General features: G+C 40.0%; 1 protein-coding gene across 4 annotated transcripts in view; it reads left to right on the top strand.

Moving 5' to 3' along the window:
• PARD3B (par-3 family cell polarity regulator beta) overlaps window positions 1–16,328 on the top strand; it is a 614,980-nt gene that overhangs the window by 270,583 nt on the left and 328,069 nt on the right. For all 4 annotated transcript variants that reach the window (XR_012646411.1, XM_075001347.1, XM_075001346.1 and 1 more), the window contains exons 7-8: window positions 3,347–3,472; window positions 9,118–9,461. Coding sequence is in view for 3 of the 4 variants with exons in the window: in XM_075001347.1 (XP_074857448.1) it covers window positions 3,347–3,472; window positions 9,118–9,461 (470 nt within the window). In the remaining variant the exon portion in view is untranslated. The remainder of the gene's footprint in view (window positions 1–3,346; window positions 3,473–9,117; window positions 9,462–16,328) is intronic.

The following is a 16,328-nucleotide window of genomic DNA, read 5'->3' as shown; positions in this document are numbered from 1 at the left end:
TTGCTATTACAGGAGAAGCTCTGTTATCCAGCACCCTGATAACCAGATGATTGAGTGAACTGGCATGCTGCAGGAGGCTGACTGGCTGGGGACAGTTGCCCAGCTGAGGCCGGCTGCCCGGCTCCAATATCTGGCCCGTTTGATTATCTGACACCCCCACTTCCCCAGGGATGCTGGATAATAGAACTTTTACTGTACAGTAATGCAAGTACTCATCTTCAGTGAATAACATTTAGACATTTTCATTACAATCCTGCTTTTTTTATTCTCCCAGAATGCTTGGAGTGCAGTGTACGAATGAACGACAAAAGCTAGTTGAAATAGTTTTTCATTTTCTTTGCATGTGGAGTTACCATGAAAGAAGGAAATTAAATTTAAAAGTCACATAAAAGTAATGTTAAAGTTGAGACTTCCCACAATAAAAGTCATGAAGTAATGAGGTTAGACTGTCAGAGCACTTAACTCAACCCAGGTGTTAAAATACTGTGGCACATATGGGGAATATCAGGCCAGTTGGTGATCTTACAGTACCATGTGGCTGCAATGTCTAGGCACAGTGGGATAAGTTAAGATCACAGCACCAGATTTAATTTTCAATTTCTTTCATTTCCTTATTTTTACTAGATTGAATCTGAATGTAATTATTTTAAATTCCTTAGCTGCAAATAATTGCCTGTTTCTAGTGGTATTCATGGAAATTGTCAAATTTTGCCTCCCTTCTCCAAATGAAAAGCTTTCTTTATCATAGTGAAGTTTGATAAGGGGATCTCCTACATGACACATTTGTTAAAATGCAAAATTCTATTCTAGCAGTGGAATGTTCAGCAGTAGAAAAGTGCACACTTTTAAAAATATATGTTTGTAGAGAAACAAAACTTGTATCTTTTCGCCATTCTGTTGCTTGGTAAATTTTCAATACAGATCAGATGAATAGTAGTGTTATAATGGAACTATGAAATTAAAATTACACATTGGTGCTTCAGTCTGTCTACACAACAACATTATTTCAGAATAAGCTGTTCTGGAAGAGATTTTTCCAAAGTAGTTTATTTTGAAATAACGCATCTACACACAAAATTTGTATGGAGGTAGCTGTCAGCTATTTTGAAATAGAGCATCCATACACAATATAGCCTATTTCGAATTAGAGCCCCTGGAGGGATTATGGCTTATTTTGAAATATCCCCTATTCCCTGTGGTTCTGTCTACACTTACCAAAAACTTCAAAATGGCCATGCTAATGGCCAGATCAAGGAATACTAATACGAATGCATATTCAGCGCCTCAGTAACATGCTGCTGGCTGTGGCACTTTGAAATTGCCACGTTTTGCTCCTGTACGGCTCAGCTATCTGGGGGTCCTTTTCGAAGGCCCTTGCCCACGTCGAAATCCTCTTATTCCTATGAGCATTTCAGCGCCTCATTAGTATTCTTCGGTCTGGCCGTTAGCGTGGCCATTTTGAACTTTTTGATAAGTGTAGATGTAGCCTGTGTGTACAGCCCATGTTCTGAAATATTTATTTTGGAATAGATGCTATTCCTCATAGAATGAGGTTTACAGAATTTGAAATAAGCCATGTGTTGTGTTGAAATTATTTCAAAATAGCAATTTTGCTTTCTAGCTGCTCGCAAAATTATTTTGGACTAGCAGCCAATATTCCAAAATAACTTTTCTGTGTAGACACACCCTCACAGATTAATAGAAATAAAAAGGATCTCTAAGGTTACGTCTACACTATAATGTAAGCCGTGGGTGGGTGGAACTCAAGTTATTAGATCCTGGGATAAAGAACGCAGGTCTTGAGCATCTACATTGATAGTCAACTGAAGTTTAAGAATTTTCTAATCCAGACCCTAACCCAGGGTTCCAACTACATACTTCAGTGCTCAGATTTGAGTCCAGCCAACCATATCTCGGACTTCCTAGTACCCTCCCGAACTGTGATCACTCTCGACCTTGGTTCATGGTGCAGTGTGGAAAAACTTGACTGTCCATCAAACTCGATTGTCCAACGAACAAAGAAAGTTTGCTCCTGGGACTTTGGGTCCTTTGGCTGGTCACCCAAACATAACTAGGGCTGCCTATGTACTGCAGAGAAATAAGGAATGGACCCTCATGGAGTCCTGTGACTGGATTAATATGATTCAGGTTAGAGGTGGGGAGAAGATGGGGGTAGGTTTGAGCCTGAGTTTGAATCTTGAGCTTACTTTGTAGCTTACAACCTAAATGTCTTCCGTGTCAATGCTCATTTGGCATGCATGGGTGAATGTATAAAATCACATTTCTAAGGGGTCTTTGTACACACACAGTCTACAGCTACATGGAATGTTAGGCCAGTCTACTTGACACCACAGGTTTTTAATCCACTCTCAGAAAAGTACAGTTCTTACCTGAAATCCTTCCCATTTTGCTGATTTAGTGGTTAGCATGCTATGAGGACATCAGCCTCTCTAAGGCAGAGTCTGACTCTTCTTTATGTAGTATTACTTGGCACTTCCACATCACTTTATTTTTGAGCTTCTGAAAGCACTTTACAAATACTAATGTAGTTAAACCTCCCAGTGCCCCTGTGAGATAGGAAATTAATATTGATCTAAATTGTCAGGTGTGGAAACTGTGGGTCAGAGGAGATTTAACTGATTTGAGAAACAATATAGAAGAAGCGCACAGGGCTATAATCCAGATCCCCAGGCTAGGGCTTTTCAAAATGCTAGTAACACATGTATGCTGTCCTTTCACCTTGAACACTGTGGTTTCCAGGGGTTCAAGGAGCCCCAGGCTTCAATACAGGCAAGACTGGCTTAATTTCTGTTTCTTTGGTCTTGGTTGGAAAGAGACGGCTCCTGTCAGGCATTGTCTTTCCTTCAGCAGAAATGGGCTTCCAATTCCTTGTAGCAATGCCTTTTTATCTTGATCTAGTGTAATTAGAACTACTGTTTTGCACTTAACTTTACCTTTTCCTTATAATGATTCCATCCCGCACCTATTTGGCATAGATCCTATCCTAACACTGTCTGGAAGGATGGGGCTGGTTTTCCCCTCCATTTTGCCAACCTTTGAATAATAGTTTAGTATTTTCTTAAGTGCTCTGTGGGGTTACCAACAATGTCAGCAGACTAAAATTACACTTGCTGGTTTCATATTCTTTTTTGGAGTCCTTGTTCATTGATGGAAAAGAGATTTTGAAAATCTCTCCTTTAGACTAATGACTTAATATGCTGTGGTTAGTGGACCATAAGAAGAACTTTGTTCCTCAGTAGAGACCAATATCTATTTGTAATTATTATAAATGTCTTGTGTACAAATCTAATGCAGAATAATCATCAGCTTTATTATTGCTTTTCAGGATTCTAGGACTATTTATCCGTGGTATTGAAGAGAACAGCAGGTCTAGGCGTGATGGTCTTTTCCATGAAAATGAGTGTATTGTGAAAATTAACAATGTGGACCTTGTAGATAAAACCTTTACACAGTGAGTGCTGCTTAATTGATTCTGTTAACTACCAGAATTTTATATAATGCTGTACTTACTGAGGTGATTAATGTAGCATGATTCAAGTAAAATGCCATAAAATATGTATATAACTAAAGCAACATAATTCTCTTTCATGAAACTTCCAAATCCAGTAATATATAGTTCTCATTGTAGATTCAAAGCATAGAAGTTCTAATACTGGGAAAATCTTCACCTGCTAGGGAAATAGGACGTGCTACCATGTATTCTACATTGTGTTGTCCACTCCAGTTTTAAAGAAGCCAAACAGTGGAATACTACTTCTGATGAAAAATTACTATGCAGTGTTAAGAAATTGTCCCGTATATCAATGCTGTTGCATTTCATTACTCCTTTTTGCATGCCTTTGGAAAATCATAAATAAATCCTCTAGTCCATTTGCATTTTCACTTCAAGAAGTTGTAGGCTGTTACATTATCACCTGTTAGTAGTTGTTTAGCAAAACAATACCGTAAAAATGATTTGCACAACTTTTAAAAGTAAGTCAGTTCCTTCACCCACACTTAACTATTTTTTTTTTTTTTACTCGTCTTTAGTTTCCTTCCATGTTTTGAGATATTTCTAGTATTAAGGTACCCTAAACTGAGCATATAGCATTTTTGGTGGTGCCCAGAGTGTGATGTTTCTATAACCAGTCTAGAAGTTGCTTGTGCTACATCTGTTTTCAGGGATCTAAAAATGATTAAAAATAATTATTTGTAACATAAAGGGCTTGTCTACACTTGTCACAGAACTTCTTTAGGCTAATTCTCCTCCGCGGCAAGTTTGAAGCATCAGACTTCGAAGTGCCGGCATGTATGTACAGGTCTTGAGAGTAAAGGCACTTCAAAGTGCCTGCAGCTATACACATATTAGCATTTCAAAGTTTGACGCTTCGAAGTTGCTGCGGGGGGAGAATTAGCCTAATGAAGTGCTGCATATTCACCGCAGCACTTCATTAGTAATCTACCATTGCCCTGATTAGCATGCCCCCTTTGAAGCTGGGGGCCTGTGTAGACACGCCCAAAGTATAGAGTAGTTAAATTGTTACAAGGCTAAATTTTGATGTAAAATCAATTGACTTTCGTAACAGAGAGTACTTTGGATAATCTGTGAATTCAAGAGGTCTTATTGCTGGAATGAATAGCCTCTTAAACTTCACAGTCACAAATATTTGTTTAAAATAGTAATTAATTTTATTTTTAATCTTTAATATTAAAAGAGATGAGTGATATTCATCAGGCAGCAAAATCTGTTGAGGGCCCAGGGCAGTTGATTTGTGTAACATTTTAAATCAAAACCAAGCGCTCAGCATTCATAACTTAAAAGCAAAAGTAAATTTTCAGTGTTACATTAGGAAGATCTACATCAGCTTGGTGAAAGTAGTGTTTATCTTACACATTCGTGATTAAGGGTTTCTTTTGAGTTTGGTTTTCCTGTTGTATTTCTAGTACGTTCAAAATACCTGATAATAAACCTAGTCCATAGTAAAATGGTACCTTTTCAGTTTGGTGTTTAAGTGTCATAACCTAACTCATCTTTTGTCCCCCTTCTGTGGAAAGTAGTTCCCACATCCTAAAAGAGACCACTGGGAATGCCAAAGCTCACCTTCTCCACCCTTCCAAATGGTCACTGATGAAGCTAAGAAAACCTGGCAGCGTCAGCTTAAAATCAGCAAAGTGTGCGTGCTTAGGAGAAATCCTAGTTCAATGACTTTAAGCATATGCTTGGCTAGAAGTATGAACAAAAGTCCTACCGTAGTTAATTGGACTTTGGCATGTGCCTAATTTTAAGCATCTTCTTAAGTACTTTGCTGAATACGTGTGGGCTGCTCAATCGAGTCCCATAAAACTGAAATGCCGAAAAAGCTTTCAGTGCTACATTTGAATGTTTTCTGCTTCTCTGGTCTATGCCAGAAAATGAAATTTTAAGAAAAGTGAAATTCTGACTAGAAAAACAATGGATTTGTTTTATCTTTCATGTCAAATTTAATACAAAACCTCTCTGGGCATTTGTTGTGGTCTAAGTGCTTCAATTATTTTGTGGTGGTGTTGATAATTAGGTGAAAAAGCTTGATTTTATAGACTAGTGTTTGCAAAATTAAGCTCTTTCACTTATTTAGTTATTAGTTGTATCACAAAATAATTTGATCCCTAAATTGTCACATTAGTTTGAAGTTATGGAACATAAATGTGAATGGCCTCACCTAGCAGCTAGTGTCTTGTGAAACAGACATCCTTTTCAAGTGATTTTTGCATTAATCAAATTATTTTTGAAATTTTGAATATCTGTGTAGATGTTTGTGGTCCTCTTTCTGACTCCTCCTGAACATGCCTGGGCCTGTAGCAGCGCAGGGAGTTTCACCCTCTGTTTCTTTGCAGTGCTGCTTGCTTTTTGCAATACTTGGAAGCACTACTATAACTTAATTCTCTGTCAGTTCCCCTTTGAAACTGAAAGATTGAAGGGGCTTTGCTTGCTAGGTTTTTGCCAAAGATTTAATTTCCTTCTGACACCATAGAACCTACAAGGGCATGATATTGGCCTTAATTCCTGCCCCATCACCTGAAATGAATCATGGGTACAATAGCTGGACTTGTTCCAATCGCTACTGATACAGAAAGTTATCAGTTTGACTTTTGTTAGTGGTAAGGTCATGGTTCCTCCTGCTAATTGCACAGGTCCTTCAATAGCTAGCAAAGACTGTAGTGCTTACATTTCCTTTTCCAGTTTTTCTATTTTGTATGGAAGTTTTGGAATACTGCTCTGAAAAATTGCTTCTTTCTAAGATGGAATGCTAGAAGGAAATTTTGTTGTATTTCTGCATTCACATTTCTACTGTGAATCTTCCTTTTCATTTAGTGTTAATAGATTCAGTTCTGTTTTGCTGTGTGCTGGAGATCTCAGCACCTCTCTGTTACTTCTCTTAAGTATGCATTTGGGCACTTACGAAATTTAACTTTCTCTGCCCATTACATTTTTCTTTTTCTTTTCTTATTAAATGTCCTGCCAGTTATTTTGCCTTCAGGTGCTGCTTGTAGGTTTCTCCGCAGATTTACGGTGTTCACACTATTACTTTTAGTTTATAAGAGGTCTCCTGTTCCTATCTCTGGGACGTGTTTAAAATACGCATCTCCTAAAAAGAGCTGTTAAGCAACCATATAGGCTGTGTCTATGCTTGCATTCCTCTTTCATGCCTATATCATGCTTCACTTGCATAATCTCTTTTTGGAAGATATTCTCTAAAGAAAAAAGCAGTGTAGACAGGGCTCTTTCAAAAATAAACCCCTGAAGGAAGAAAGGTTCTGTTGAAGATGGGGATTATTTTTGAAAGACCCCCATCTACATTGCTTTTTTTCTTTCAAAAGTATGTCTTTCAAAAAGAGACTATGCAAATAAAACAAAAGGTATGTAAATCAGTGCCTCATTTGCATTTTGTATTTCCCTCATTTGCATTCCTCTTTCAAAAGAGCCATGCAGATATAGACACAGCCACAGTGTATTGTCAAATGACTGCTTGTGAGGATATGAGAACGGGACATGAAATTAGCTAAATTAAGTAGGATGTCACTTAACCTTTGGCTGGTGGTTTAGGAATGAGAAAAGTTTTGTTTTGAAAAACTAAGAAGGGATTTTATTAATGAATATGTAAAATAGACAGTGATTCTGCTTTACAACTTTCTAATTCTGCCCTTACTTGATTTCAGTATTTCTTTAATTTCCTTTATTCTAGAGTATATGTAAGCATTTGGTTTGAAAGGGTGTGTTCTGTTAATGAGATAATTCTGACAAGTATCAGAGAGGTAGCCATGTTAGTCTGTAGCTTCAAGAACAACAAGTCGTCCTGTGGCACCTTACAGACTAACAGATACGTTGGAGCATAAGCTTTCGTGGGCAAAGACCCGCATCATCAGATGCATGAGTGGGGGGGTGGCTTCTGAGGGGTATTTAAAGAGTAAGGTCCCAGGAAAAGTGAGGGCCAGAGCTGACAAGAATATCCTAGGATATCCAAGGAACTGACTGAGGAGATATCTGAAACATTAGGGACTGTTTTATAAAATTCATGGATGATGGCTGAGATTCCAGAGAACTGGAAAAGGGGTGAATATAGCACCAATCTATAAAAAGGGGAATAAGGACAACCTGGGGAATTCCAGACCAGTCAGTTTTAAGTTCAGTACTTGGAAAGATACTGGAGTAAATAATTAAGCAATCAGTTTACGGAAATGTGAAAGATAATAGCGTGGTAAGTAACAGCATGGATTTATCAAGAACAAATTATGTGAGATCTACCTAATAGCTTTCTTTGAAAAGGTCACAAACCTGTGGATGGGGGGAAGTGGTATATGCCAGTTCTCTCTCTCATAACCCTCTCATGAACAAACTAGATGGAGTTGGTATAAAGTGTAAAACTTGTTGGAACACCAATCCCAGAGATTAGTTATCAATGGTTCACAATCTAACTAAAAGGGTATATGACGTGGGCTCCCATTATGAGCTGCTTTTGTTAAAATCTTTATCAAGGATTTTTGTAGTGGCGTAGAAAGCCCACTTATAAAGTTTGCAGATGATACCAAGCTGGGAAGATAAGATTAACATTTAGAAAGATCTGGAGAAATTGGACAAATGGTGTGAAGTAAATAGGATTAAATTCAGTAAGGACAAACACAAAGTGCTCCAGTAAAGAAGGAAAAGTAAGTGGCAAATGACTGCCTAGACAGGAGTTCAGTGGAAATGATCTATGGGGGCACAGCAGATTGTAAGCTAAATCTGAGTAACAATGTAATTGTTACCCAAAAAGGAGGGGGGCAATATAATTCTGGGATGTATTAGCAGTGTTGTAGGCAAGACATAAGAGAGTTTTTTTTTTTTTTCATTCTACTTCATGATATTTAGGCCTGAACTGGAGTATTGTGTCCAGTTCTGGGCTCCATATTTCAAGAAAGATTGGGCCAAGTTGGAGAAGGTCCATAGCAGAGGAACAAAACTGATTAAAGATCTAGAAACATGACCTGTGAGCAGAGACTGAAAGGATTCGGTTTGTTTTGTCTGGAGAAGAGAAAACTTGAGCATGGACATAAGTTTTCAAATACATAAAAGATGGTTATAAAGGGGAAGGAGAAAAAATAATCTCGTTAACCTCAGCTGACAGGGCAAGAATGGTTGCAAGGGAGACTGAGTTTGGACATTAGGAAAAACTTCTGATCAGTGTGGTTAAGCATTGAAATAAATAGCCTAAGGAGGCTGTGGAATTTGCAATATTGGAGGTTTTTAAGAGTAGGTTAGACAAACACCTGTGGGATGGTCTAAATAATGCTTAGCCCTGCCATGAGTGGAGGGGACTGGACTAGATGACCTCTCAAGGTCTGTTCCAGTCATATGATTCAGTGATTTGTTTCAGGGGAACTGGGTAAAGAGCTTTGCTTTAGACAAAGGAGTATGTTTGATTCTCTGACCAGACAGGCTTTCAGGCAAAGACAATGAAAGTGTGTTTTTCTGCATTGGGTAAACAGAGTTATTAAACTAACAAATAGAGGGAGAATTGGTCTGCATTGAACCCCAAACCTTGTAACACTCAGATTTGTTGGTTTTGGTGATTATATCTGTTTTAATGCCTTTCTTTATAGGGCTCAGGATATCTTCCGTCAAGCAATGAAATCTCCAAGTGTCTTCCTGGAAGTGGTTCCTCCATATAATCGTGAACAATATGAAAAGTCTGTCATTGGTCCCCTATGTTTGCTTGATAATGATGGAGTTCAAAAAACAAAGGTTCTGACAAAGCCGATGGTAAAAGCAGTAGATCCATCTGGAGTGAACAGCCTGGAATCAGATCTTCAGGCAACCCTACAACATGCTAAGAGTCCCAATCTCCCTCGGTTGGTTAAGAAACCATCTTCACCATCACTGTCTCCCCTGTTGGGCTTTGGCAACAAGAAAAGTACAAAGAGAATAAAAATAGATCTTAAGAAAGGTAAAGGTTCAACATTCAGCAGGAATATACTGTAACAACTACATGCTCTTTGTTATTGGTACCCAACTTTTAACGGAACTAGTGACCTGGGGCTGAGTGTTTGAACAGTTTAGTTATTGTTACATTCATAAAAGATTAAAAAAATATGTTCTTGGGGGACTCTTGCCAAGTTTTTCCTGCCCTGTTTTGTTGCTACATGTTGATGTGTCATCACGGGGGGAGGAAGTTCATATAAGGTGATACTGTTGCATTCTGCTCTTAGGAAAAATGAGTAGAACAGGAAAAACAAATTCAGCATTTCCATGGCTTTGTAGTTAGAGCCTGAGGCAACATAATCTGAAGAAGAAGCTATGTAGAGGGTGCAAGACATTTTGTTTAAGAGCACAATAAAGTAGAGCAAGCTCATGGAATGCAGCAATGAAGGTTGAAAATGTATGGTGCAGTCCCGGGGAGTAATTGGACTTGCAGACTTTACCAGTAGTTCATGATTTTGAAGCTAGAAAGGACCATTATGATCATTTGGTATAACCTGATAAGTGGTTTGTCAGCTCATCCTCCCCGACTGTGACATTCCGAGTGCAGAGATTGGGAGAGACTTAAAACACCTTGCCTATGCACAGGCATGACTGTAAAACTTCTTCAGGGTCACAGATGCCCCAGGACCCTGGAAGGTAGCTGGCACACCCCAGTCCTTGGAGACCCTTTTAACCCAGGCAGGCACACTGGGTAAAACTCCAACCCTGTTCTCCTCTCCACAGAGGGCTTGAGAACAGCAAGCTGTAACTTGATGGCTATGTGACTGAAGGCATGTACACAGATCCTTCTCAGGCACAGGTATCAGACTGTTTGCTTTAGTAAAAAGAAAAATCGTGCTTTGTTCACAGAACAAGAGAAAGTAAATCATGGGTTGCACACAGAGAAAAGTATTTCCCTGGGATTCAGTTTAAAAGTTATGGGTAAAAACATCAAGTCAAACCACAACACAAAAGAGAAAACAGAGCAGCCAGTCCAAACAAATTTAAATTAACCATATCCTGATCGCATCTAACTGTACTTAGCTCTCTGGATGAGTTTGCAACAACCAGAATATTTCTGAATGCCCCCCAGTCTTCCTCTCTGCTGGTCTGCAGAAACAAATTCCTTGAAAGCTGCAATTGGTCTCAGTTTAAACAAAGCTACTTCACTCCCATTGGCTCACCTGCAATTGAGGTTACCTCTGGATATTAACCCCCTTCCCTGCATTCATTCCTGACATGGCTTATGGCCAGAAGAGTTGCCAGTGTGAAAGCCTGCATCATCTTTTATAAAAACTTTGTCTTGATTTTAAATTTTCCAGTGATGGAGAATCTCCCACAACCACTGATAAATCTTTTCAGTAATTAACTTCTCTTGCTGTTGCAATCAGTACCTTATTTCTAGTCTGGTTCTAGTCTGACTCCGTCTCCCAACCACTATCTCTGGTTACATCTTTGTCTGTTTAGCTGAAGAATTCTTTATTCTTCCTCTGTAGACGCTTGCGGATTGTGATCAGGTCATTCCTTAATTTTTTTTCTGAGCTTGAGTTTTTCACTGTAAGATGTGTTTTCCAGTCCTTTAATGGTTATTTTGGCCTTTCTCTGAATCTCTGAATTTAACATCCTTGATTTGTGGGTACCAGAACTGAACAGTGTATTCCAGTAGTGGCTGCACTAATGCCCAACACAGATAATATTACCTCCGTATTCCTATTTGGTATTCCTCAGTTTATATATTATGACTCCTAAGTCCTTTTTCAGAGTCACTCTTTCCCAGGACAGAGTCCCACAATCTGTTAAGTATAGACTCCAGTGTTTGTTTCTACTTGATATGACCTTGTATTTGGCTATATTGAACTTTACCAGCACTCACCTCGCTAAGTGATCCTGATTTGCTCTGTACCAGTGATCTGTCACCTTCATTACTTACCACTCCCACAGTCACCTCCAAACTTTATCAATAGTGATTTAATAGTTTCTTACAGGGCATTGAGTATTAAATAGCTTAGAGACAAGAATCAATCTCTGCAGGATCTGACTGGAGACACAGCCTATTGTGTCCCTATTTCCAATTATGTTTTGCGGTCAGTATTTTATTTTTAGTCCATTTAATGCATGCCGTGTTGTTTTTTGTAGTACAGGTTTAATCTTTCTAATTTGGAACTCTCTTGTCTGGCAAACTTCCGTAATCTGGCATGGTTTTAGTTAGCCAGATAACCAATTATCATGGGTGTGACCAAGTCTCACATGGTCCCTTAAAGTTTGTTTATAGCCACCAGTTCTAGCTCTCAGTGTTCTGTGCTGTTGTGTAGCTCTAATTTACTCCTAAATATCTTCTAAGAGCCCACTAAGTAGTGGAAGTGTTGGTAATGTGCTGGAAAATATTGATCTCCCGTTGCCCAGCAAATTCTACTGTCTGGCACCAGTCAGGTCCCGAGGGTGCTGGACAAGAGAGATTCAACCTGTATTCTAGTTTTTCATCAGAATGTGGTACCAAGCCAAATGCCTCACACAAGTCTATTTATCAGTCGAACCTATTGTCTCCTCCAAAAATGATACCAGCTTAGTTTGATGAGATTTATAGTCCATAAAACCATGTTGACTGGCATTACAAAAAACGTGCCATTGTTTTGTCTGGGATTAATATCAGGCTAGGAGGCCTGGAGGTCATTCGGGGTTCTGTTTTTAACTATTGGTATAATATTATTCTTTTCTGGTCCTCTTAAGCATCCTAGGTGTGCCACATCTTACCAAAAATAGGCAGTTAACATTGAAGAGAATTCCTCTGTTGGCTTTTTTAAAATTCCTGGATGCAGGTTATCTTGACCTGCTGTTTCAAAGATGTCTAACGTAGCTTCTGTTTACCATTCTGTGTAGCTCTTAGTCTCAGAGGGGTAGCTATGTTATTCTGTAGCTCATAAATAGCAAGCAGTCCTGTAGCGCATTAAATGCTAAAAAAATTGTAAGCTTTGGTGGGTAAGAGTTCTTCAGATTGTTAGAATGGGAAGTATTTCATCATCATATGATATATGTGACCAACAATGTTCCCTCTAAATTTTTTTCCATCTACAGGCAGAATAAATTTTGTGGGCACCTCGGCATGTGTGGTTGTGCAGCACCAATAGAAACATATGCTGGTAGCTTTAGGCGCTCTGCATCTAAATCTCTCTTGAGTGGTCTCCCAAGCACTTAGGTTACAAATACCATTGATTCATCAGTCCTTTTCCCAAGTACAGAACAGAAATATTTATTGAACACACCTGTCCTTTTGTTGTTGTTATCGACAATCCCACCATTTCCATCCACATTTGAACCTCTCTAGTCCGGCACTCTGTGGTCCAGCAACGTCATGGTCGGGCATGATTTTAGTTAGCCAGATGTCCATTTATCGTTGGTTGGGCCAGGTTTCCTGTCGTCCCATGAAGTTTGTTTACAGCCACTAGTCCTGGCTCTCAGTGTTTTATGCTGCTGTTTGTTTATTCCTGACTGTCTTCTACAAGCTCAGTAAATAACGAAAGTGTTGGTATTGCTGCAAGACAATATTGACTTCCTGTAGTGCAGCAAACTCTCTTGTTGGCACCAGTCACATCCCCGGGGTGCCAGACTGGAGAGGTTCAACATGTAGTAAAGGTTTACATTGCTGCTTTTTTGCTTCCCTTTGAACTATGCTGGCAGGTTTTATTTTATTTTATTTATTTATTCATTTTATTTAACTATCATAGCCTGTTTTCTCAATTGTGGCTTTTGGGGCATTAAGTGAAATGTTCTTACACAGCTCCGACTTATTCATGTTTTTATTTATTTTTTTTTCTCTCTCAGCTAAGTTGGCTCATAATTGTTTTCAGCTTTGCAATACTAGGTATTTAAAATTCTGTTTACACATAACAAATGTAAGAAAGTCATGATCACTTACACTAAGCGACCACTAGTTTTTAGTCCTGTTATATATTTTTCTTAAACTGTCAAGCTGCGGTTCAATAGTGAGCTCCCCTATTTATAACTACCACTGTTTTTGAATTAGGAAATAGTTATATATAACTTTTAGGCTGCATCTACACTGGCAATTTCTTTTGGAAAATTAGGTCCTTTTTCAAAAGAGTATGCAGCACATCCACACACAACACAAAAGAGAAATAGGGAGAAAAAGAGGGGGATAGCTCAGTGGTTTGAGCATTGGCCTGGTACACCCAGGGTTGTGAGCTCAATCCTTGAGGATGCCATTTAGGGATTGAGGCAAACAGATGCCAGGGAGGGTGCTTGGTCCTGCCAAGAGGGCAGGGGACTGGACTAGATGACCTCCTGAGGTCCCTTCCAGCTGTGACATGTGTATCTCCAATTATAATTTAATTTAAAAAAAATGCACTCTTTTGATCCAAAATCGAAAGAATGTGGATCTTCTTCCAGAAACCCTTTGCCGCTCCTAGATCAGGAAGAACGCCTCCTTTTGAAAGCTGCTTTAGGAAGAAATGTGTGTGTAGCTGCTCCTCAGGCTTTATTTTTTTCCAAAAGAGCAGTCCTCATGGCACTGGATTTTTTGATCCATGTCCCGTTCTTTCAAAAGAGCAGGGGCTGTGTGCATGATCTCTATCAAAAGAGCGGATCGATCTTTTGATCCACTTTTTTGTGTGTGGGCGCGCTCTTTCGAAAGAAGATCTTATGGAAGATCATCTTTCGAAATATTGCTGTAGTATAGACACGGCCTTAGAAATTACAAGTGTGCTGTAGTACTGGCAGCATGAGACCTCTAGCGTGTGTAATCCAAAGTGAAATCCCTCATGGTGATTTACTATACATTAGAGTCAGGTGCTTAAGTGAACACCTTTCTTGTTCTCTCTTGATTTGGTGGTCTAGAGGAGATGAACATTAGTACCAGACTTGTGCGTTATCTGTCAAAACATCAGTCCCCAAGCATTCAAGATTGTTTGCTTCCAAAGTTATCAATGACTTGGAAATATGCACTGCCATCATAAAACAGACTGCTACGCCTCATCTCCTTTTGCCCACTTGCTCCTTCCTTAAGTAGGTCATAACCAGTGATGTGCATGTTCCAATCATGCAAATGTTTCACCTTGTTTTCAGTAATACCAAGATTAAATTTATGCTCATAAATGAGCAACTGAAATTCCTCTTGTTAATTACCTGTACACCAATGCTAGGCGTGTAGGTAATAAAAAGTTTTCTTCTTTTTGAGCCTTGATTAAATTTGTTCATGGCATCATGATTTTCTGCTAAACAGATGCTCATTTGTCTCCCTACCCCCTTTGTTGTTAAACATCCTGCTGTCTCCTAGAAGCTTAGTTCCTCTTCTGGTAAAATTGAGGCCATCCAACCCATACAACCGGCCTGTGCATAGGAGTTCCTTGGAATTAAAACCTGCTACCTTACATGACTTTGTCAGCTGTAGTCTGCCTTCCTCCTTTCTTGGGATAGAAAGGATCTCAAGAAAAATCACTTGGACTTCGCTCCTTCAGTACTCTTCACGTTTGTCTGTAATCTGTGACATACCATGTGAGGTAGTGTCTTTAATGTCCGTATGCAGAGATGGCTTTCATGATCTCAGTCTCCTAACGCTTGCCAGACAGATGAAAATTTGCATGTGCTTAGATTTCAGTTTAAGGTATTGACTCACTTGGCATTACTGAGACTTACGTAGAGTTTTCCATGCCCTTTGAATGATATAAAGATTTTGTGCTCCTCATCTTCACCATTTTTCTGCTTTTAACTTAATGTTGAGCTTGCTTGGGTAATAGTCATAGGATTACAGAACTGGAAGAAACTTGAGAGGTCATCAAGTCCAGTCCCCTGAACTGATGGCAAGACCAAGGCTCATCTAGACCAGTGGTGGCCAACTTACAGCCTGTGAACACCCTGGCTGCCCCCCATCTCCATGGGCCTCTCATACACTGGGGTACCGGAGCCTTATACTTTCTTCACCTCCCCCTCTCTCCCACTATTTTCAAAGCACTGCAAATCCACTGATTGCTGTCCTATTCTTCCCCCATCCCTTCCACAGCTGGGACACTGCAAATCAGCTGTTCACAGTGTTCCAGATCTGCGAGGAAGGGTGAGGAGCAGGACGGAGTGCGAATCACGTGACTTGTTGTTCCTCCAAAAGTTCTGGGGGAGAGAGGGAGGTGTGGGTAAGTGCAGGGCTCCTGTGTCCCCATGGATGAGAGGCATGTGGGGGAGGGGAACTGATGAGGGTCACAGGGCTGTGGGTAGAACCCCAGTGGCCATGGTCTGCTGCAGTCCACTGAGGTGAAGGAGGGCCACTCATGTGGCCCACCCACTATTTATGGTTGCCCATCCCTCATCTAGACCAGCCCGACAGGTGTTTGTCAAACCTGGTCTTAAAAATCTCCCGTGATTGAAGATCCCATGACCTCCCTAGTCGATTTGTTTCAGTGTTTAACTAACCTGACAGGAAGTTTTTCATAAGGTCCAACCTAACCCTCCCTTGTTGCGATTTAACTCCATTGTTTCTTGTCCTATTAGGAGAACTTGAGGAGAATAATTGTTCCCCCTCCTTCTTGTAACAATCTTTTAGATACTTGAAAACAGTTATTATGTCTCCTCTCCTCCAGACTAAACAATCCGGATTCTTTCACTGTTTGCTCATAGCTAGGGTGATCACATTGCCCCATGGTAAATCTGGGACACCGGTCTCCAGGGATGGGGGGCTGTTGTCCTGCGTCAGGGCTCCTGAGTGATGAGGTCTCATGCCCCAGGTGAGGCACCAGGAATGGGGGGCTCTGCAGCCTCCTGATGAAGGGAAGCAAGAGTGGGGGGTCCACAACCTCCTGCTGGGGCTGCCAAGAACAGTGGCTTTGCCACCTTTCAGCAGGAGGGGCTG

Source organism: Carettochelys insculpta, chromosome 8 (genome assembly GCF_033958435.1).
Source record: "Carettochelys insculpta isolate YL-2023 chromosome 8, ASM3395843v1, whole genome shotgun sequence".
NCBI classification, from domain to species: domain Eukaryota; kingdom Metazoa; phylum Chordata; order Testudines; family Carettochelyidae; genus Carettochelys; species Carettochelys insculpta.
This window is presented reverse-complemented; position numbering and strand designations above follow the sequence as displayed.